This window comes from Ambystoma mexicanum, chromosome 4p (assembly GCF_040938575.1).
Source record: "Ambystoma mexicanum isolate Mex_15411 chromosome 4p, UKY_AmexF1_1, whole genome shotgun sequence".
Lineage (NCBI taxonomy): Eukaryota > Metazoa > Chordata > Amphibia > Caudata > Ambystomatidae > Ambystoma > Ambystoma mexicanum.
In genome coordinates, this window is record NC_090927.1 from 1171091447 (window position 1) to 1171116456 (window position 25010).

General features: G+C 44.4%; 1 protein-coding gene across 4 annotated transcripts in view; it reads right to left on the reverse strand.

Annotated features, from left to right (window-relative positions):
* The window catches only part of ADGRG6 (adhesion G protein-coupled receptor G6), a 606009-nt gene that overhangs the window by 272697 nt on the left and 308302 nt on the right, over positions 1–25010 (reverse strand). For all 4 annotated transcript variants that reach the window (XM_069606809.1, XM_069606811.1, XM_069606808.1 and 1 more), the window contains exon 4: positions 14692–15315. In XM_069606809.1, coding sequence (XP_069462910.1) covers positions 14692–15315 — 624 coding nt within the window. The remainder of the gene's footprint in view (positions 1–14691; positions 15316–25010) is intronic.

Consider the following 25010-nt stretch of genomic DNA (forward strand, 5'->3'; position numbering starts at 1 on the left):
ATCTAGTAAACCGCCTCTGCATCCCGTCATCATGTGACATGCCCAAGTCAACTACTCAGCACCTCTTTAACAAACCAGCGAATAAAAAAATGAGGATCAATACGGGGTGACCTTCAGCAGAAAAGAAATAGCAATTAATAGTCAATGCACCCAGCCAAGTTATGCAGCATGAAAAGCGGTGGCCCAGCTCCGCCCCTCAGGCAAGTGAAAAACATCTCAAAGCCTAGCAGCATCTCAGAGGTTCACAACGCGCGCGACAAATGGGAACTCAGCCATTTCTAAATTGCAAGTGAAAAAATAGAGCTTTGTAAAACATATTGATTTTAAAAATAAAGTTTTAAAAACAGGTTTGTGCAAAAATTACTTTTCTAAAGAATTTCAATTTACACCATAAAAAAAGATGTGATAAAAAGCATACATAGATACAGGATATACCCACATACAAGGATGAGTGTCAAAACCTATTTAAACACGCATACCATTATTTCAAAGCTGCCTTGAGCTAGCAAGTGCGGTTGCTCTTAGGCTGGAAAAGAAAAGGAGCGTACTGGGATTTCCTCAACAAATACAAACACGTAGGAGCATGAGGAATTTAGCAGAAAGGTGAGTAATTCCATAAGCAGTATTCTTTTCAAACTCTTTTCTATTTTATTTTTAAGATTTCTGGGTTAAAGCTAGCAGACAATTATTTTTACCGAAGTTCTTTTCTAAACCTATTTTAAGAACACAATGTTTTAAAAGAGTAATTATTGCAAAGGAATGCAGTCGATAAGGGGTGACGCGGGATATAAACAGCTTGTACAACTTTCCTTTGAATGAAATGACAAAAGCAAGGACTGGGTTTCTAACGGAGGCACACTCTCCTCCTATATTAACATTTAGCCTCGATAGACTGAATGAAAACCTTATTAGGCTGGAGGGAATCAGAAACCCTTGCGGCACCAGCCTGATAACAGGGATAGCAACCGTGATACATTGACTCTGGTATCTGCTCATCTCAGGAACCGCGATACATTGACTCTGGTATCTGCTCATCTCAAGTGCCATCAATGAATGCAGCCCTTTCTGCAACGCTCCCAGGAATGAAAGGCCCACTCATGAGGTCCCCAGATGCAGAAGGTCCGCGCAACCCTGTGGAACGCAGCAGGACAAGCATCTACCCGGGGACATGACGCGCTCAACGGGTAATGAAGAAGAGGGCATTGTTCGTCACGGTAACTCGGCGAGCTCGCTCAGAGACGAAGAACAGTGAGAAGTCTATGCTCGTGGGAGGGGCCTGCACTGTCCTTTAGTGCTTTGAATGGATCACCAATGTGTCATGCACAGGATATATCTTTCCCTGACGTGAGTGACGTGGACTGGGATCACTTAAGTCACCTGACAGGCCTTGGCTGGCCTGTCCTCTCATCGCTCACTTCATCCTCATTGGGATGGGATCAGAGACCCAAAATGCATTCCAGCTCCGCCAGGCAAGATTCCTTCATTATAATGTCTGAAATCTCAGTGTGTCTCTATGACTTAATAAGAGTACATATTATTGAATTTGATCCCATTCCATTGTAATGTATCCCATCTCATCTCATTGCAACACATTCGATCCCATGCTATCTTATCTCATCCAAGACACTAGACCTGTGCCATGAGATATACAAAAGCAATTAAATAAATATTAAATAAAGTATGTTAGTGGCTTACATCTGCTTCAGGAAGAGCCGTCAAAAGGTTTAAAAACAAAAACAAGGCAGAGTTTTAGTGGTTAATCGGAAAGTTGAATCTTGCGCTGAACCTTACTGATCTGCGGGTCAATCCCCGATTTATGATCCCCTATTGCTCTAAATTAAAGGTCGAACAAGAAAAAAAAATGGGTGGCAGAGGTTTTGGCTTGCCGTTATGAATGAAAAATATGGAAAAATATTGCACTAAACAACCATTTGGATCTATAAAGTCGTCCTTGGAGCCATTTGATGACACAATCTGATGAGATAAAACCCTAAGAGCTTCTCTCCCCGCACTTCACCAGTCTCTACTGACTGGGTGCACTTGGTCACTTGCCCCTCCCTTCCCTTCCAGCACTTGCATGATCTGTATACATCCCTGCCTGAAGATCGTCTGTCTGTTCTCCCTTGTCTTCACTCCTGAATGTCCACTTGAAAAAAATGCAGAATTGCCGGCAGGTCTATTTGCTGTATCTAAACTGTTAAATGTATAATATTCAATTAATCTGCATGAAATGCAAGGGCTCTGAGCGACTTTTGTTTTCCCGCCGTGTTTCTTCCCTCCTTAAGTGCTTTGAAACACTTGCCTGTGTATAGGCGCTATATAAATAAACATTACCATACCATACCAAAAAAGTAGCCACACGTCATGTACAGTAGCTACACAGACAAGAAGACACGGAGTGAAGAGGCACAGACGGACGGGAGCAAGATTGACAGAACTGAAAGTTAGGAAGGAGGCCAAACACACTGCATAACAGCTAGATGTGTGGGTTTTGATGGTTGGGGACTCTATCAGGGTATGCCAGTAAGAAACTTCAACCCACTTATATGGTTTAGCTAGCACACATGCAATGTAGCCATCTCAGTTCCTGAAGGAGTTATCAGGGATTATTTGCAAACTTGAAATAGCGGGAGCGCTAGAACGAGACAAAAAAGGTAGCAGAAAGACTACTTTCTGACCTGTACCCACAGTAGACAATGCTGCCACTTGCTCTTTCACCCACCAGTGAATTTTTGACCTAGTGCTACAGCATCGAAAAGTTGCCAACCACCATACTCCACCAGCTGGTGCCCCCTTATTTACCTTTAATTGCTTTCATACGCATCATTTACAGGACGCTATCATACATGAGAGAGCTTTGACGCACAGATTCCACTGTGAGGTCCATTAGCCGCATCTGCTTCCGTGCTCTCAAGTTGACCCGCGTGTAATTGATCAGACCAGCTGCCAAACAGAGCACCTGCTTGCTATTAGCCCTGTAATTGACACTGTGTCTTGTGCACAGTAAAAGGGAAACTTGTGTTAGGACTACATAAATCATGGGTACTTTGTAAAGGAACATACTAGAGAAATCCAGAGCCCTGTTGCAGAACTCGGAGTATACCATCTCACCGAATCCAATTTCATCTATCAGACATCTTCACATTTTTTTTTTCTTCCAATTGATTAGGTAAGTAGGTACATTTTAAAACATAGATGGGAGGTGGGGTAGATCGAAGATTTCACCTTTAGGTGAAGTGGATTCGGTGAAATCATTGACATCCATTGCAGAAGGAGTGCAGTGCCTCCTAGACAGCACACAGATTCCTTAGTGCATACGCTGGCCCTGGAGAAGCCACAAGGACTGCCACAGAGTCTTTGTGGCTGTGCGGGTGCTAGCTCATAGGCAGAGGAATTGCAACACAGCATTTTTAGTATCCGGCCAAGTCACTCTTTGCATAAAAGTGTCCTTGAATTATAACCTTACATCGGTAGGACAACGATTGATACTAAGTAGCTGTCTGAGATCATCATTCAAGAATGGTCTTATGTAAAGAATGTTGGTTTTCTTTTGTTTGCATTATGTGTACTCTATATTACTTTTGCAATATCACGACCTTCCTTGCCCTTACTCTTTGGTAGGAAAGATTAGTGGGATAGCGGACACACTGCAAACATCCATGTACTAAAAGTTGATAACAGGTCCAGGCAGTGACAAATCAGCCGCTCCCTCGACTGAAGGTGAAACACTAAATGAAAACTGAGTTTGGAAAACGTTCCAAACTCGGCACCAAGGAATAGTTCGGTTTGTGATGTGCACGGCGCAAGGCACACATGCAATTTTTCCTTAGTGCAGCGAAATATGTTATTTCCCTTCTCAATTTTACTCATGCCTGAGTCTTACCTGGATATAGTCAAACCTGTGATCTACAGGTTTTACACAGATGCCTGCAGAAGGTCTGCGAACCTACTGAGCTATCTTATTGGGCCAGTGGGGCCTACAATGTACCTAGAAATCTATTGCCCTCAAATAACCTTATAACTCGACCTGTGACTCAAACTTCCTTAAAGTATGAGGATTGCAGGGAGACTGGCACAGATTTAAGGGCATTCACAAAAGTTCTCAAACCTCCCTGACTTCCTCAAAGGACGTTTGAGGGGCCAGTGAACATTGTTTCAGGATGTTCGTCCACTCTTAGATCTCAGACTGAAGTGGCGCGCATTAGTACGCAAACCTCTGTATGTCTCTACTACCAGAACTTGCACCAATGTCGACATGCCAATTCCATCTGGGCCTGAAATTGCATTCGAAATAAAATCACGTCCCTATTACCATGAAATGATAGATGCAGGCTTTATCAGACAACATACACAAACGTATCTGAATCTCACATGCCCTCAGACCTTCACTTCTGTTCCTGCATCATTCTCAAAATGATATGTCAAGTTTATACAAGATACTGATATGTGTATCTAATCTGGCGAAGTATGTAGGCACAATAACACTTTCCTAAAACCCAAAATTGTTTGGATGGATGAGCATTTCATATAAATAAGGTAGTATTATTCCGGGTTTTTTAACTTATGCATAATGCTGCTTTCTTTAATTGTTTTGGGTCTAGTTTTTATAATTGAGAAGTGCTATTTTGTATGTTTTAAGCATATACTGTGTGTAAACATGTGTTTGATGCTGTAGACGAATTGTTCAATAAAGCCTGTGAAACAAACATATATTTATACAACCTTTTGCTTCACCACCACATCCCCAGGTCACACAGTCTAAACTTGCCCGGGTGGCACATGGCCTCTAGCTAGTCGCAGAATTATAATTCCAGAGTTTGCCCTGTTGGAAAATTAAGTGTAATCCTGGGCGAAAGTACATCACACTTCAAGGTGTTATTGAGCTCATCTCGAGGCCATCACAGAGCCAAACATTGGCGGCCTGATTAACAAAGCGCTTTTCAATGGGACTTTCCCATTGAAAAACGCCCTACATGTCAGAAAATTACCTATCGCTCTTCAAAAAACTGCCCTTTGTAGCCAGGTCACTTGATGCCAAATGTCTTATAATTATAATAGGTTACTTATAAGACGCTTACTACCCAGAGGTTTCTAAGCGCGGACCCAGGGATTGAACCTGTGTTGCTCTGTGTCGTCTTGCGTGGCCCTTGAGCTATCCTCCAGAGACTAATAGCTCCTTTTCTGCAGTCCTGACATCTAGTCCAGCGTAACTGGATCTACATGCGCCCAGTCTGTCATAAAGCACCCCGCTCCCCTCTGCGCCCCCCCCCCCCCGCTTTCTCCCCTCCCGCTTCCCTGTTTCTGTAGCACCTGCACCTACCTTCCCGCTCCTCTTCTATCTTTTCCTCCATGGGCTAAAGCCCTACTACCCCGGATGGGTGCACCATACATCCACTTTAAGACAGGCCTAGACACTCTGAGACCACTAGGGTGGTGATTCGGTTCAGTAGAATAGCGTTTTACCATTGCCCAACCAGGGCAAAATACAGCAAACTCTTTTTTTGCATTGTCTTTGCCTATTGCCGCTTAGGAAATTGAGCAAATTATGCCTGAAAGGAACAAGAAGAGACCCATCTTTCACAATTGAAACGTTAAGCAATAGTTATTTACAGCAAACACATGTAATAATAGTTTGCTTGCTTCATTTCCCGGTTAGACATATGTACGTACGTATTGTGATGGCCCAGGTGCAATTAAAACAAACCCTCTTTGCTCTAGTCCAGTGGACTTCAAACTGTAGGGCTGGTCCCCCATAGGCAGCTCGGACTGGCCAATAGGGAAATAGGGCAGTGCTCGAACCAAAAATGCAGTTTTTTGGGTAAAAGTGGGCCAGTTTGATGAGTTACTTCACCATGCAGCTGGTAGTTTTGACCAGTGTTACTGAATAAATATTCTTTAGAATGCACAATTTGCATCACATTTAATCAAGAAATTCCCCCTTGGGTACTACTCCAAGGGTTTGTCACAAAACGAGTGAATTGCCATGGGCAACTGTGGACCACTTTTTCATTGGTGCCTGAGACAATGTTCTGCCCCAGTTTGACACTGCCCCAAGGTGGGCCAGGCGAGGAGGACACGGTGCTCTTCAAAAAGGACAGACAGTGACTGCTTTTCATAAAACATATAAACATATAAACAGATATGGTGCACGTGGGGGGGGGGAAGCAGCAATATGTTTATTAGAGGCAGGGCTTGGCATCAGTATTTTTACTCAAGGGGCGGGGGCTCAGCATAACAAATACCACTGCTCTAGTCGCTATCGCCTAAGCAGAACAGGTGTCTCGCCCAAGTGTCAACGATTGCGGTATAAGGATTGACACAAACAAACGGCTGACCCGAACCATTTTCCATGCCATGCAGAAAAACCTTTGCCAAATGCCTTTTCACTCAGATTAGCACCAGTGACAACGTTCTGCATTCTGGCCCCTGTAACTCAAGTCTTCAATAGAAAGCACTATTACAGAAAAAGCAATAGACAAGCAAACAGGGTTTAGCCATCCTATGTCAAATGTAAAACGCCATGCCATCAACACAGAGCAGCAAGGTATCCAATCTTTTTACTGAAGAAAAGTCACAACAGTTCTTTTTCTACTGCACTTTGTCAGAATTTTTACTGTAAAAAGTAGGGGGATTGGCAATTTGGGATGAGCGGGTGGACGGTGGGTTGGGAGTGGAGGGTCTCCTCCCTCGTTTTGTGGCAAACAACATCAGTAAAAAACATGCAGTACAAAAATGCAGAGAAAAAATATGTGGCAAAACACATGGAAAAATGTGAAATTAAGTTGGTATGACTACTAGTAATAACAATAGCCAAATTGCTCCACGACACCCCTGATATCTCAGAATGGGCACTGGACTGGCTGACCTCGTTCGTTACTGATCACTCCTCTGAAGCCATCCTGGGCACCTTCTCTTCTCCTACCTCCAGGGGTCTATCCTCTCGCCTTGGCTCTTTAATATCTACCTCACTCAGCTGGCACTCTTCATCTCCTCCTTCTTCCCCAACTTCCAGTGTTATGCTGGCGACACACAACTCTTCCTCAAACTTCCCCCTGACCCTCTTGCACCCTCCATCATCCCTGATTGCCTTTCTACCATCCAGGCCTGGTGCACTTCCAATGATCTCTGCCTCAATGCCAGCAAAATGGAGATCCTTCCCATTGGGAGTCCTGTCCTGACTTCTTCCCTTCACTCTGCCCTTCCTCCATGGGCTCTCACCCTCCTCCCTTTTCTTAAGCCAGACACCTTGGAGTCATCTTCGTCTCCTCTCTTTCCCTTCCTCCCTCACACTCAGGACATTGCCAAGAAGTCCCACTTTGAGCTATTTCTTCTCAAAGGAATTCCACCTTTTATCACCTTCCCTTGGGCTTCTCAATGTTACCCGAGCCCTGGTTCTCTCTAGGCTTGACTACTGCAATAGCCTCCTCCTGAATCTCCCTTCTTCCACTCTGCGACCTCTCCAGCTAATCCAAAATTGGTCATTGAGTCTAATCCTTGGCCTCAAGCCCAGGGACTGCATCTCTCCTGCCTTAAAAAATCTTCACTGGCTCCCGGTTGCTTCACAAATTAAATTGTGTAAAGCGTTTCACTAAACAGAGGGCAGATGGTCGATCACTTTCCTCTGCGGGCTCCCTGCTTTGAAACAGACTCCCCCTCCATCTTTATCTTGAGCAGGACTTTCTTACATTCCGGAAGCTCCTCAACACTTTCCTCCTTACCTTCTCCTTGCCTTCTGCTAATCTCACAGTTGCCTGTTTGGTGTGCAGGATCCTTATGCATCCTCCGGTCCCTGACCTCCGACACCAAATCGGCCCAGCTACTGTCTATCCTCAGCACTTGCCTCAGCTCACCCTCCTCCCTGGAGGCTCACACTGTCACAACTCGCCCGCCGTGGAGACTATACCCAAGATGGAGACTGGAAAGAAGGTAGAAGACGGACTCCTTCCCTGGAATCGCTATGCGCGTTATAGTCTTTTGGCTTTATATTCCCGGAAGTTGCTAACGCACTTGCGTTGCAACTTCCAGTATTTTGGAAAGTGTTTCCCAGCGCTCGTGTGTAATTCCTGTTTTCCTCCTGGCCGCTTTCCGAACGGCTTCCCCTTTCCGTTTCTGCCGTTCTCGTACGGCTGTTCCGCTGTATGCTGTCTACTGCTTACCTTACCTTCTTGGAACTCCCTCTTTCCTAACTCGCAGTTCTTGCGAGAAACCTGATATTCTTCTGCAACCTAGCCCTCCGGACTCCTAGTATCCTGCTGCTGTCCTCTAGGGTGTTTCTTTGGAGCCATTGTGGACTTTGCCTACTCCTTCAGTATCTCAGTGCATTCTGGGACCAGTAGTCCCAGCAAGATATCACAACCTACCAGGGTTTTTTCGGCAAGGCTTTTTCCCTGGTCTGGGGTGGGCTCCCTGGGGTCCCCACTGCCAGGCAAATTGCATCTCAGGCAAAGTGGCCTCTAGTGGAGCTCATACCCATCGCACCAAACCAGGAGCAAGGACGCCCAAGAAGCCCAGCGACTCTTGGAGACAGAGAAGAAAGGAGATACCAACGGATGAATCCTGGGACTCTGATTCAGACGGTACCTCAGTCATAAAGACTTCAGGTGAGGAGGGGGTTGGTGGAGATAACAAGGAACAGACTGAATCTGAGAGATTGCAACGCCCAGAGATTATGGCCTCCCTAGAACAATACCAAGAAATGGTAAATGCCATCCAGGCCCTGACGGCTGAAGTACAGTCCCTAAGAGCTGACAATACAGCATTACAGCAACAGGTTCAACAGTTGGGACAACGGGCACCTCAACGGGAGGATAACAGAGGAGAACTACTCCCTCTTCCCTTGTCATGTGGGAAATATGATGGGGACCCAAAGAAATTAAAAGAATTCTTGGATGCCTGCACAATCCAATTCGCCTTTCGCCCCAGGACCTACGAATTAGACAGAACTAAGGTTGGGTTCTTGATATCCAATCTGACAGGCAACGCTCTGGCATGGGCTACGCCTTTTGTTACTACTTCAGATCCGGTTCTCATTGATTACGGTCTATTCACACAACGACTAAAAGAAAGGTTCGAGAGACCGGAGGTCTTGTATTCCGCCTTTGAAAATCTACTCGACATACGTCAAGGGTCATCGGATGTTCAAACATACCTTGTGAGATTTCAAAGGATAGCTGCAGAAGCAGGATGGCCTGAAACTGCCCAACAGACTATATTCCGAAGAGGACTCCACGAAGACATTAAGGACGAATTGGCAAGAGTTGCCAGACCTAGTTCTTTCCAAGACCTGGTCTCCTTAGTCTTACAAGTAGAGTTTCGTATGGCAGAAAGGAAGGCAGAAAGAAGAAGACCACGCAATTTTTTACCAGGACCAAACCCCTCTTCGATGCCTGAAAAGAAATCCACGGAAGAACCTATGCAAATTGGAACCACACGTGGACCTCTATCTACTAGCGAACGCAAAAGAAGAAGGGACTTCGGCTTGTGTATGTATTGTGGGTCGAACAGCCATCTATTAAGAGATTGTCCTGCGGTACCCCCCAAAAGACAGGGAAACGAAGGACCCCAACCTTAAACAGGGAAAGGGAAGGGGTGAACACCATAAATCCCTGTCACTTAGCGCAGCCGTCGGCTTTGGACTGTTGCAGTCTAATGGTGATCAAGATACTAATAGAATGGGAACCGACAGGGTCCGTGGAGTGCATAGCCATGTTAGACTGTGGAGCAGCTGGCAACTTTGTGGACGACAAGTGGGCCAAGGAACATCTCTTACCCAGACGACCGAAGATCAGATCTATACCAGTGGAAGGAGTCGATGGTACCCCACTAACATCAGGCCCGATTAGTCACGAAACACAGGAGTTGAAGATAAAGATGGCTAATCATCAGGAATACCTCTCATTTGATCTGATCAGGGCGGCACATTTTCCGGTGATACTGGGTATTCCCTGGTTAAGAAAGCACAATCCTCACATTGATTGGAGTTTGAATACAGTAGACTTCAAATCACAGTACTGCAGTCAACATTGCTTAACTACAAAGATCACCCCAGTCATTCAAGCAACACTGCATCATTCCTTCAGTGTCAACATGATACCAGCTCCCTACCAGGAATTTATTGATGTATTCACAGACACACAACCCCGCCTTCTACCACCACATCGCAGAGAAGATTGCAAGATTGATCTGACACCGGAAGCAGTTGTGCCTTTCGGGAGAATGTTTCCGTTGTCACTACCGGAAAAGCAAGCTCTGAAAGAGTACCTTGCCACCAACCTAGAGAATGGCCTTATTCGAGAGTCATCTTCCTCAGCAGGGGCTTCTCTCTTTTTTATTCCAAAGAAAGGAACAACAGAACTACGTCCCTGTATAGATTACAGAGGTCTGAATAGTCTTACAGTGCGAGATAGATACCCTATGCCATTAATGAAGGACATCATTGAAGCTGTCCAGGGGGCCCGGGTCTTCACCAAGCTGGATTTAAGAGGAGCTTATCACCTTTTAAGACTCCGCGAAGGGGATGAGTGGAAAACGGCTTTCCGGACACCTCTAGGACATTACGAATATAGAGTAATGCCTTTTGGACTAGTCAATGCACCGGCACAATTCCAACGATTCATGGACAATGTGTTTTCAAATATGCTTTATTCCTCAGTGGTCGTTTACCTAGACGACATTCTTGTCTTTTCTGCCACCCTGGCTGAACATCGTGTCTTGGTAACAGAAGTCTTACAACGTTTAAGGAGAAACAGTCTACTAGCTAAACCCGAAAAATGCATATTTGAGGCATCCACAGTACCATATTTGGGTTTTATATTATCTGCAGATAACATACAGATGGATCCAGCCAAGACGAATGCCATTACAAATTGGCCTGTACCCTCTAATGTCAAAGGAATCCAACGATTCTTAGGACTAGCGAACTTCTATAGAAAGTTTATCCCCAATTTCTCTGAGATTATTCTACCTATCACCAATCTTCTTAAAAAGGGGGTGAAATTCCATTGGGATTCTGACACTGAACAAGCCTTTCAAACCTTGAAAAGATCTTTTGTAACAGCTCCGATCCTCAGACAACCAGATCAAACACGCCCTTTCATAGTGGAAACTGATGCTTCCCTCGGTGCTATCGGGGCAGCATTACTACAGAAGGAGGAAGACGGCTTAGAACATCCTGTCTCTTATTTTTCACGCACGTTGACCACTAGTGAACGCAACTATTCCGTGTTAGAAAAAGAACTCCTGGCCATCCGACAAGCGTGTGAGGAATGGAGACATCTGCTACAAGGCTCTGTAGTCCCGTTTTTGGTCCGTACGGATCATAAAAACCTTAAAGTCCTTCAAAAGATGGAATGCCGCAACTCACGACATGCTAGATGGGCGTATTTCTTCTCACAATTTGACTTTGAGATTACCTATCTCCCAGGAAAGGACAACACTCTGGCAGATGCCCTTTCTCGGAGTATGGGTGAAGATTCGGGAGATCTACCAGAACAGGAACTTTTGTTAGCAGGAAAGACATTCATCGTCAACATAAACACATTTTTGCAACGGGTAAAAGCGGAACAACAGAACAATAGGAGTTCAGAAATGGATTTGAAAGGGAAGGGCAACTTTCTCTTTAAAAAGGAAGCTTTGTATATACCATCCCGAGAACTCCAAGTACAAGCAATGTCCTGGTGTCACGATATTCCCTCTGCTGGACACAAGGGCCAAAGAGCCACACTAGAGTTAACATCTCGCCAATTTTGGTGGCCTTCCCTGGCTAAGGATGTGAAGGAGTATGTAAAGACCTGCCCTGTGTGTGCTCAAAACAAGTACGATTACCACAAACCCCTAGGACTTCTACAACAAGAAAAACAGCCCGAAGGACCTTGGCAACAGATATCGACAGATTTCATAGTGGAGCTGCCAAAATCCTGTGGACACACCGCCATAATGGTCACAATCGATTCCTTTAGCAAGCTGGCTCACTTTTCTCCTCTTAAAGGACTCCCTACTGCCAGCACGACTGCAGAAGTCTTTCTGAAGGACATAGTCAGGCTTCATGGGATTCCCACCAATATAGTCTCAGATAGAGGCGCTCAATTCACGTCCAAATTCTGGACAGTTCTGTGCAGAACATTAGGAATCAGGAGATCTCTTTCCTCAGGGTTCCACCCGGAAAGCAATGGGCAAACTGAACGTTTGAACGCCACTCTCGAACAGTACATACGGTGTTTTTGTAACCAAGAACAAAACGATTGGTTCCATCTTCTGCCCATGGCCGAGTTCTCTTATAACAACACTAGACATACCTCCCTAGGCATGAGTCCTTTCAAGTGCACTTATGGTTACGACCCAAAGCATATACCGCTCTCTGGTATCCCTCCTACAAACACACCTTCAGTGGATCATCTACTGGATACCATACAGAGGATGCATCGAGTATCAGAATCCAATCTCGCAAAAGCTCGACAAGACTGTAAAAGATGGGCAGATCAAAAAAGAAGCCCAAATCCTCAGTGGGAAGTAGGAAGGCAGGTGTGGTTATCCACCAAGTATTTACCCAGATGGGTTCATCCAGGAAAGTTTGCACCCAGGTATCTTGGGCCCTTTCGTATCTCAGCCAAGATCAATCCTGTGGCTTTTAGACTGGACCTTCCCCCGATTCTCAAAAGAGTTCATCCTGTCTTTCATACCTCACTCCTTAAACCATATATTGAGGACCCTCATTCACGAAAGACAAAAAGCTCCCCTCAAAAATCCCCAAAGACCACTGAGGAATATGAAGTTTCCGACATCATGGATTCCAGATACAAAAGAGGTGTATTACAATACCTGTTTTTTTGGAAAGGATACCCAAGGTCAGAATGCACATGGGAACCAGTTAAGAACATTTCTGCTCCTCGTCTACTACGGAGATTCCATCACCTCCATCCCGGAAAACCAGGGGGTGGAGGCCTAAAGAGGGGTCATACTGTCACAACTCGCCCGCCGTGGAGACTATACCCAAGATGGAGACTGGAAAGAAGGTAGAAGACGGACTCCTTCCCTGGAATCGCTATGCGCGTTATAGTCTTTTGGCTTTATATTCCCGGAAGTTGCTAACGCACTTGCGTTGCAACTTCCAGTATTTTGGAAAGTGTTTCCCAGCGCTCGTGTGTAATTCCTGTTTTCCTCCTGGCCGCTTTCCGAACGGCTTCCCCTTTCCGTTTCTGCCGTTCTCGTACGGCTGTTCCGCTGTATGCTGTCTACTGCTTACCTTACCTTCTTGGAACTCCCTCTTTCCTAACTCGCAGTTCTTGCGAGAAACCTGATATTCTTCTGCAACCTAGCCCTCCGGACTCCTAGTATCCTGCTGCTGTCCTCTAGGGTGTTTCTTTGGAGCCATTGTGGACTTTGCCTACTCCTTCAGTATCTCAGTGCATTCTGGGACCAGTAGTCCCAGCAAGATATCACAACCTACCAGGGTTTTTTCGGCAAGGCTTTTTCCCTGGTCTGGGGTGGGCTCCCTGGGGTCCCCACTGCCAGGCAAATTGCATCTCAGGCAAAGTGGCCTCTAGTGGAGCTCATACCCATCGCACCAAACCAGGAGCAAGGACGCCCAAGAAGCCCAGCGACTCTTGGAGACAGAGAAGAAAGGAGATACCAACGGATGAATCCTGGGACTCTGATTCAGACGGTACCTCAGTCATAAAGACTTCAGGTGAGGAGGGGGTTGGTGGAGATAACAAGGAACAGACTGAATCTGAGACACACTTACACTAGATTGCACTTCCCCTGTTGCTCACCCATGAGCACCACAGCACCTATCCCATTCCCCCTCCCTTCTGCACTTGCACGTTCTGAACACTCACAAGGCATAGTAGGTTTGTCCTTCCTGCCCCACCCTCTGTATTTAATATTTTCTTAATGTATTTAATTGTATTAATTGTTTAACTGTTTCACATCCCCTTGTCCACTCCCTGTTGCCCTGTGGTCGCTTTGAAACAGTATTTACTTCCTGTATAAGCATCTAACAAGATAACAATACAAATAAAAAAAATAAACAAATAGGTAACCACTTCAAACAAAAGGCAGACTTAAAGAAACACAGTTCTGTCAAGACTGCGACATCTGTAACTGATGCCACAAAATTGACAGCACCAAATTGAACCAACTGCAACTAAGGCACGTGCACCATTTTCACCAAATCACAATGGCAAGATGATACAAAGAGGGATAATGATGGCGGTCTGCTACAGTACATGTGTGTCAATTCCCTACAGATTTGCCATCCTCCCCTCCACGTACCTATTGTTTTTCCACTACAAGATGCTGCTAAGCAACCTCCAAGAGCCAAAACCTAACAAGTTAATATTACGTCATTTAAAAGAAAAGTCAGCTGTTCCTCTTTAAGTGAGTTAGGTGTACCCCTTAACAAACGACAAATAATGCAATGTCAACCATAATGCTGCTTGATGTTGATGGATGGAAATTTTTTTTATGGTGTTTACTTTTTGTTAACACCCGTTGAAAAATGTTCAAAACGTATCAATGACAAAAGAGAACAAGCAAACCCTGCAGCAAAGTGAACTGTCTGAGCTGGTCCAGAGAGGCGGGGCGATTCAGAGGAACATTGCAAGCATAGTGGATAAACACTTCTTTTTGACAAACAATGCACTCAACAAGACCAGAAGGAAATCAGTTGAAGGTTGTTGTTCAGTCACTCACCACAACTTAAGTTATTTTCTGCGCTCAGGGCTGCAGGGGGGATATTCCAGAAGTCATTCTCCCAGTTGATGATGGTCCCGCTCTCGTTGCAGCTGAGGGCGGAGCGTGTTTGGAAATCCATGGTTACATTCCAAAGGCGGAAATTGTATATGTCCCCTGGCAAAGGGGCTGAAATGTTATCATAAGAGCCCAAGATTAAAGTGCCACCGCTCTTGACAGAGTAGCCTTTAGTTCTTGGGCATGGCAGTGTGTTGTTGGTGGTCCTGGTCTTGACTCCAACCATCCCCACCGAACCATCCCACGTTATGCAGATTTGTTCAAAGGACCCCGTAAACAGCTCCCCGTCTGCATTGACCGGCAGTGCCCCGTCCAGGGGGCATTGCTCATCTTCAATTTTCAAGTAGTGTCCATTGGTTGCTTTTCCAAAACTGAAGGAGTCTGTGGAAGAAACCAAATAAGAGAAGACTTTCCAATCTTGCTTGGTGCTGCCGGGGTCCCTGGTGGCTTCGAAGCACAGGGTGAACTGGCTCAGCTCTGGCATCAGCACCCGGCTGGAAACAGACACAATTCCAATACTCGCATTCTGTGGAATCGAGACCTTCTGATTTCTCAGTGATACAGCCACTAAGGAAAAAATACAAGACAGACATTTTGATTAATTTGGTTAAAATTGAATACTTTCACATGATGCAATAACCACGGTAATCTGTTTACCGAAGCATAAAGAATAACTTCTCCTGTGTCCCAGTCTGTGTCACACTTCCCACTAGATGCTTACAGGTCAACCTCAGTAGGACTGAAACCATAACAAGAACTCTTTCTCCATAGACCCAGGTGGGCCTGGAGGGTAGCAGTTGTCCAAGCCCCTCCAACCTTCAATCACCTTGAGGGAGCAAACCCAGGTTCTTATAAAGACTTGCCTTTTTTCGCTGGCAGTCCCACCTCTTGGCCCTCCACAGGGTCCCAACCAGCCAACAGGCAACCAGGCAAATAACCTTCTATGGACTGCATGAGCCTAGAATGTGACTGGTTCGACCCCTGTATAACCAGAAGAAGTGGAGTTGGTGTTGGGCATACCAGCTGACGATGTTGCTTGTATTGGAACAATTGCCAAAGGAGCTTAATTGATTTCACTTACAGAGGCAACTGGAGCGCAAGCAGGAACAGGGCTAGTGGCCGGTGCAACCCCTTGGCATACATGGGCATCCTTGCTTATTCAATCAACAGGCCCAGTGCAGGTTAGTTTTCCAAGCACAGTCGAGGACCACCCACTGCGCAGTGAAGCAGGAAAGACATTTTTGAAGAACACCGCTGGCTGGTTGGGGAGTCCTCTCATTGACAGTGGTGCAGGCCCAACTCATAGTGGCCATCGCTTCGTGGTCGTTTTGCTGCATTTTTAGGGGCGTTGCCGGTGTTCAGGTATATTTTTGTAAATTTCTTCAGGTAGTTAAGAGTTGGGAAAGGAAAGAGGAATATGGGGCTTTCCCCTGTAAAAATGCAGTGGAAAATGCAGGCAAACTGCCGGCATGAGTTGGCCACCAAAGTGTTCTATCAAATCCCTTTACAGCAGCACTACTTGCAGACTGAGCAGTAGTGACATAGTTAATCACCACAGCTGGCAGGTACGAGCAGCCCTGTCATATCTGAGCAAAGTTGACGTAACCGAACCCAAACTTTCGCATTCACGATAGCCCTGACATGGTTCCCATCAAATTTTTTTGTAATTATTTTTGGAGCGGGTTCCCCCTCAGACCCCTTCTGACCACCCCCCAGTTTTCTAAAAATTTCGATGGGTTTTTTCAAAAACAAATTCGCAGTAAAAAACGCTGCGAAAAAAAACATCCCACGATGAAAGGACGTCGTACCCCCTGACATATAGGAGTACCCCCAACAGCACATAACGCAGTCCTGGATTTTTTTAACGAAATGTGGTATGTCTTTTGCTTGGTGTACCTTAAAAAATATATTTTTCATAGATGCAGCAGAAGACCATTCCACTGTCACAGACCAATAATAGAGATACCGCTATTGCACCTATTCAAAGCAAGGGATATTCTAACAACAGTGTGGTGTCAGCCACTGAAAAAAAAGTAGCTCGGTTGATGATACCAGTGCATCTTATTGAATAGGTCAGGGGTCTAAAAGTGGCGGCCTTCCAGTTGTTTTGAACTTTGACTCCCAAGACCCATCTTTATTGACTATGCTGGCTAAGGATGATGGGGCTTGCAGTCTAAAAGATCCACCGAGCGTAACCACACTACTGGTTCGAGTGTAATTTTTCGAACCAGTAGCCCCCTTGGGCATTATTGTGTTTTTAAGGTCTAATTTTGTGGACCTAGATCTACAGCTTTTAAATATGTGTCTTAATCCTATTTCAATTGATTAAAAATGTTTTGACTTCTCCAACTTCCTAGCCTTGCATGTGATCTCTATCAGCTAGTATGTGTTAAACCTAGCTTGTTATTTTGCATACCTACCTTTACTGCATGGTTGAATAGGGGTAGCTTTGTGAGTCATCCTTCACTATATATATGTAACTTGCCTTCCTGACTCACAGCCCCCCTTAAACAAAAAAGAAGGCACTCCTTGCCCTATATTTTTCTGTTTGGAGAACCTAACAGTGACGTCACCCGCGCATACGCGAGTGACGTCAGGTTTTAAGTAAGTCCATAATCCATTGCATTGTAAATCGTGACGTCAATGCGCAAATGGCGTCCCAGGAATATTTTAAGTGTGCTCAGGATGTTGTTGAGTAGAGTTTGAGAATATTCAAAACTCAAACAGGGATAACTTAGTATTGTGATTACACGAGGTGGCTGTTTCTTAGGGCCTAAGTCTATTTGTGCAATATGCTGTTACGTATGTTTCATATGGAAAGGACTAGACTAGTAAGTTCGAGGAGGAGGGATATTGAGGTGTTTTTCCATTTAGGTCGGTATTTGAAAGAACACTTAACATATGTTACAAGCTGTTTTAACATTTAGATCAGTATTTATATATGAGAATAATCAATTCACTGAATCTGACAGAAGAGAACCTCAGTCTCTTCACTATGGACATAAATAGCTGCTACACCTCTATTCCACACAAAGAGGGAATTGAATCACTTGAATGGGTCTTACTTTCACATCAAGAGGTTACCATACTCAAGGTTGATTTATATCATACTTTATAACAACTACTTTAGACACAAAAATGGCTACCATCCTAAACAGCCTGAAACCCACCAGGTGCAAATCAGACATCTGCCCGGTCTCCATTGTCAAGGAATGTTCAGAATCCCTCATCCCAATCGTCACAAAATTCATTAACCGCTCCTTTGCCATCGACCTAGTACCCGCCATCTGGATTTCAATCCGTGCTAGCGAGCGGAAATCAGCACACACAGGCGTTACAATTCATCCCCGCTATTACTTCTTCACCATTTTAACAAAAATTATCTAAAGTCCGTCAGTGAATACGCCCGGATTTGAGAAAGGCAAAAGCATTTCCGAAACACATGTCATCCTTGGGCATTTTGTTATGACCTCACAGGATTATTTACATCATTAAACAACCTTTTTGCACATACATTTTTTTGTGACCCAAGTTAATGGAGGGTCACATCACTGAATCAAATATTAAAGGCATTGTTTGGAGATTCATTCAAAATAATCCTCCTTTCTGTGCATTGTTTACTGGGTGTCTCATGTAGGGTATACTTTCCTGTTTATAGCTATAATTACCTAAATATGTTTCTGTATTGGGGTGTGGGCATGCTCACACTGAGATACCGCACCTCCCCATCTAAAATTCTCCAGAAACAAGAAGCAAAAAAGCCCTTGTACCCCATTTGAGTGGCTAATTCAAAAACGTAAGCTGTCCGAATGAGTATGTATGGTTCATGGCTACAAACATTTTAATGTTAGGGTGAGTGTTGTGAACCGTGATGTGAGCACCAAGTCATGCATCTGTTATGTATTTAGAGATTCACACATCCAATCCTTTTATTACAGACTTGTTTATCAAATATAGAGATCTGTAATCACTGTTATATTCCTGAAATGCTCTGTAATTGAATGCAAAACAGACTGGAACACTCATTGGTGCTATTAGTCCGCTTTCCCACTCTAATAGAGGTATTTTCAAAGAGTACAATAGGAGTGTACCAAACTTTGCATCTTAGAATTATCATTTTCTATCATAAAATAATTCATATGGTTAGTATAGTATCTCCCCATGTGTAATACAAGTGAGGTGGTAAGGAGAGAACTCCTGCAACACAGGGCCAGTGGGCCCTCAGACCCTGGCAGGCTGGTCACACCACTGTGTGCCAGTATGGACAGTGTGACACTGCAAAGCCTTCCCTAAGACCAGGTGACAGAAGAACCATTAACTTTTGCAGCAACAACTGTGTTTTCACAAGAAATGTATACTTAAATTACTATGTATGGAAACCAGCTTAATATGTAGCACTGTTTTATTGATATTAAGGAGGGGTTTTGTCAAGTGACATGAGGTGTAGTTTGGGAGTGACATGTGCCAGTCTGTTGGTCGGGAGGGGAAGTGGGAGTATTGGGTCTTTGCATTCTAGTGTATGGCCCTGGGCACCAAGTTGGCTAGAAACTGCCCTGGAGGATACACAGAACATTATAAAGAAAGCTGGAGAGCAAGTCCACTCCAGGTGTTTGCGGGGCACAAGAGTGCTTTCCTCGTGTTTATTAGTGCACTGCGAGGGAGGGCTGGCCGTGCACCACTCCAGCGTGCTCCGCCTTGCAGCGAGGTTCCTACAGTGCAATGCGCTGCTTTTTGTTTTCTCTTCAGGGCTATGAGGGAAAATGTTATGTCCCATAAGGCGGTGTGACTTCTTTTTCTAAAACCCCAGACCAATGCCAGGAATAAAGCAAGAACTAGTTCCACCCGTGGTCGAGTTGAGGCTTTAACAACAAAAAAACATGTGACACTCTCCTGCACTCATGGCCCTTAATAATAAAATAGGCACACCCGTGCCCAGTCGCGTGTCCTGTCGCAGTTTTGAAGAGCCTGTCCCAGAATTAGGCACGCTGTTCCTTCTGTCCCGAGTCTTTTTTCAAGAAAAATCACCATTCTAGGTTTTGGGCACCACGTCGGGGGACCTCGTACAAACCCATATGTAGGCAGGTGATGAACCGCAGTGACGTACAAACAATCCCACAGCGATAAACCAAAAACATGCAGCGCCACGATGCCTGCGGGCTGTTTGTGCGCTACATTAAAAAAAAATGTAATAAATAAATGTCGCCTGATCTAAATTAACAGTTAAGCAATATTAATTTAAGAGGCCAGATGGCTGCCACCAGAAATGGGCTCGAACCGCTAACCCTCTGTATAACAACCCATGCCACTGATACTCCCCATATAACAACCCCATGCCGCAGACACTCCCCATATAGCAACCCCATGCTGCATATAATCCCCGTATAACAACCTCATGCCACGGATACTCTCCATATAACAACCCCATGCTGCAGATACTCCCCACATAACAACCCAATGCCGCAGATACTCCCCATTTAACAACCCCATGCCACAGATACTCCCCATATAACAACCCCATGCCAGAGATGCTCCCCTTATATCAACCCCATGCTGCAGATACTCCCCATATAACAATCCCATGCCGCAGATACTCCCCATATAACAACTCCATGCTTCAGATACTCCCCATATAACAACCTCATGCCACAGATACTCCCCATATAACAACCCCATGCCAGAGATGCTCCCCTTATATCAACCCCATGCTGCAGATACTCCCCATATAACAACCTCATGCCACAGATACTCCCCATGTAACAACCCCATGCCGCAGATACTCCCCATATAACAACCCCGTGCCGTGGATACTCCCCATAGAACAACCCCACGCCACAGATACTGCCCATATAACAACCCCATGCCACAGATACTCCCCATATAACAATCCCATGCCAGAGATGCTCCCCTTATATCAACCCCATGCTGCAGATACTCCCCATATAACAACCCCATGCCGCAGATACTCCCCATATAACAACCCCATGCTTCAGATACTCCCCATATAACAACCTCATGCCATGGATACTCTCCATATAACAACCCCATGCTGCAGATACTCCCCATATAACAACCCAATGCCGCAGATACTCCCCATATAACAACCTCATGCCACAGATACTCCCTATGTAACAACCCCAGGCCGCAGATACTCCCCATATAACAACCCCGTGCCGTGGATACTCCCCATAGAACAACCCCACGCCACAGATACTGCCCATATAACAACCCCATGCCACAGATACTCCGGCTTTATACGAAATGTCCACAATGTGTATCCAGAGGAATGTCAGGAATGCCCACCCCTTGTCCCGCTACTACAGTGATGTCTTGGCAGCCAATGTCAAATGGAAGGCCTACTTTTATGTTTAGGGCCGTCCCAATGTTTTATTTTGAGTAACCAGTCACCCTACTACTACAGGCCTTGCCAACTAAAGAATAGTACTTTCCAGGAAACCTCAAACAGACCCCTCAAGTTTCCCCATTCTATGCATCAGTAGGATTGAGCCCAGAACTTCCAATGGGTAGAGCAAAACTAAAAGAGCCGTAATCCAAAGGATACCATACCCAGCCATTATTATAACTGTTCTTTTATAGCGCGCTTAATACCAGCGAGTGGTTTCTAAGCGCAGGATTGGGATTCCAACCTTTGTTCCACTGCCTTGTCTTGCTTCCAAGACAAACACATTGCCCCTGATCTGTCCTTCCACCCAATGGAATGAAGACTCTTGAGAACTCGGCTTGAATAATGCTATGAATTTAAGTTGGCCTCCGGGAGACGCAGGTAGATAGATGACAAGTATTCGCACTTCAACTCAAATTGTACAGTGCGCTCCATCAATAGTCCCAGGTCGCATTAGGACGCTTCGCCCAGAATGTAATCAGAATTGAGTCACGGTGTCTCAGGTGGCCTGAGAGTGTTCTTGCAAAGGAGAATATTTGATAAAGCAAAAGCGTGGATATTAGGTGCAAATCTAGGGACATGCTAGGGCCTGGGACAGCTGTCACATTTGTAGAAGATCCTGAGGACCTTAGTTAAACCTTGTGCCGTCCCCCCAGTTGACTGGCCTCTCTTAATATGCCAATTACAGTGGGCTGGTTCTCGCCTATTGACACAACACCTCATCATTTGGTGGGTGCATTTTATTCAAGTGTGTTATGAATGATGTCTTCACTGCTTCCTTTGAATAGTTGCCTATAGTCACACCTCTTTTTTTTCAAAGTCACAAGAAATCTGATGTAAGCGCAAGGCTTCACACACCCTGCACCGAAAGAGGAACGGCTCGCTCCTTTGAAAAACATGGCCTAACATGTGCTAACACTTTTTAAACCAATCACTGGGCACTGCAATTAAAATGATTGCCTGATTCCATGTGACTGCAATTGTAATTGGTCGCATTTTGCCTGATTGACAAGTTGTGGCCTCCCTGTCCTTACTTCCCAAAGAAAAAGAAATAAACCAACTTCAAACACTCTTCATTAGGGGAGAATACCCTTTCGATCATGGTGGCCTGTCTTTTTATAGCCACAAATAATTAAATGAGGGCATTTCAAAAGAACCTGAGTGTTTCACTTAAATGTTCACTTCTTACCAAGGTCTCCCCTGGCTATTCACTGTACTACTCCAAAGAATGATTCATTTAAGAAAAATACACAGACATTACGCAGCATCAGAACCCTTGCCACATACCCAATATCTCTACCACTTCGGTTTATCTTCCCAACTGGATGGGGTCACCCCGGAACCCGATACCTTATTGTATCTTTATTTAATTTTACCTTATTTAAATGTGTTGAAATGAAAGCCAATTTTCAGTAAATGTGTTCTTTCCCCTTTGCTTTGCAACATGAAGAACCTTCTCTGTTCGTCTTTCTAATTGGAGAAAGTGTGGAAACTACTTCTGTAGCTCGCACTTGTCAGGGCTTCCCTGGGCCAGGCCTTTTCGTCAGTAACTAAAGTCTTCAATGTTATTTATTTATTTATTTATTTCATATTTAAATAGCGCACCAACCCTCAGGCATCTGGGCTCTTTGTTAAAGAAGCCCAGGGCCCAAGATGGAGACTTTCAGAATAACATTAATTCCCTGGCCGATTCCATGTTTTTAATGACATGTTGTACACAGTCTTTATAAAGACACATAAGAACTAATTTGGAGAGACTCTGAAGACCCCTTGTTGAACCTCACTCAATGAAGTTCTTTTGGGTGACCAGATTTTGCTGCAGATTTCATATTCCTTTAATGCCTCTCAATGGAGCTATTGGCATTGCTTCGTTACAAAAAAGAACAGCAAACTCCACTATTGAGCCAGCACTATGCCAGCTATGCCACTCATCTGTGCCACTAACTGGAGCCGTTCCACTGTCTCAGAACTGTAAATGCAGTGTTACCCCATAACTAGTGTCACCGGAACGCAGCATCGGAGGTTAAATTGCAATGCTACCTGGACAAGACAGAGGAGGTAAACCTGTTTTGCTGCGACACCTCCATTGTGCCTAAGGAGCACCAAAGGTAAGCAGAGGCTGATGTGCTTCTAGTTGTGAGTAAGAGCACAGGGGAAGTGAAGCATACTAGAGAATCTAGCAGAAATCAGAAAGAAAGACACAGTGCATAATACAATCAAGCTTTTTTCTGGCAGAGAAATTCCGGCAGATGAGGATACCTGGACAAAACCGGAAAGCACTAGTTATGAAAAAGTTTAGCCACATCTTCTGCTTTACAGAACCAAAATATTCTCTTTTCCAATCAAAAGGCAATCTAATTTAAGGAAATAAGGATTGTCGAAGCATTTCAAAATGAACAAATTAGGGAAATATCATTTTGAATCCATCAAGGATATTTAAAGTAAATTCAACTAGGTTTATAGTTAGTCGTTTCTGGAAAAAACAATAACTTCAATGTACCAACCATTTACAAATAGGTACACCAAGGAGGATTTCAAATATTGATTTTGATCTTGATTGAAAAAAGAATTATGAATTATGCCAAATAAGAAGATCTTAAACAATGATAATCTGACCATAAAAGCACCAAAATCCAGTTAGAAATGTATTGAACATAGAAGTACAAAGAAGACTTTAAAATGAAAACAACAAATGTAAAGTAAATACCCAGAATGGTCGGAGTCAAACTACACTCTACAGAATAACGGAATAAATATTCAGTAAAATCAGAAGAAACACCATTGCTACCCAAAGTAAATTTGGAAGCAACACTGCCTCTAAGCCCAGGGCCCCCAACCAGCAAATTGCGAGCCACTGGTAGCTCGTCTGAGGCTTCCCCGTAACTCTTTGCTATCTTTGTTGAAATCCTAGATGCAGGCGCACCATCCAACAAAAGGAATGATGTACCATTTCCATCAAAAAGTGGAAAAACAATTTCTGTTCTTCCAGCGTAAAAATGTGCATCTGTAATCTATGGTGCCAAATTTACAGTGGGGAAAAAGAGCAACGTTGATAGGCATTTTGCAATGATACACACAAATTATGAAAATATTGTTCCCAAAGGAAGCTGTCTGTGATCCTAAACAGTAGGTAAACTAAACCCTGCAATGTAAATGCTGTTACAGAGGCAGCCTTCAAAGTTGCTAATTATTTGATGAAAAACAAACAAATTTTTCCAGATGGCACAACTGTGAAGGGCATAATGCCTACCATGGCTGAGTCTCTTGTAAGAGATGTTAAAAACTGTCCCGAAATTATGTCTGCCATGTCAGGTGTGCAGTTAGGTGCAGAAACTATGGGAAGGAGGGTATATACACTATCAGCCGAAGTGATTGCCTGTCTCTACAAAGCTGCCCTTTTCAGACGTGAAATCCCACCTGACAGCATATGAGTGCTGCTGATGTTTCAAACTGCACACTAGGTTTCTGGGTGGACAGCATGCAGCGTCACACTTCACATTGTGGGCCTGATTCACAGAGCCTATTTAAATGGAATTGCGCCATTATAAAATGCTTCTGTGAATCAGGCTCTGAGTGTCCTGATTAGTTTCCTACATTCTGATAGGCTTGATAATTTCTGGGAGCTAGCTATCAAAAAAAAGAATGAAATAAAGATGTTTTTGAATATCTTAAATGTATGTTACTCTTTTTTATATAAAGAGCAAAAAATACAAAATTAAAATCTTGGTACAAATTCTCGTACTCCATGGACATAAGCACCCGAGTAACTCTTGCCAGTAGCTCCCGCGTATTGGCCATTAACTGCAAGTAGCTCTTGCTAAAGTAACGGTTGGAGCCCCAGTAACCAAAACAATATTATTGT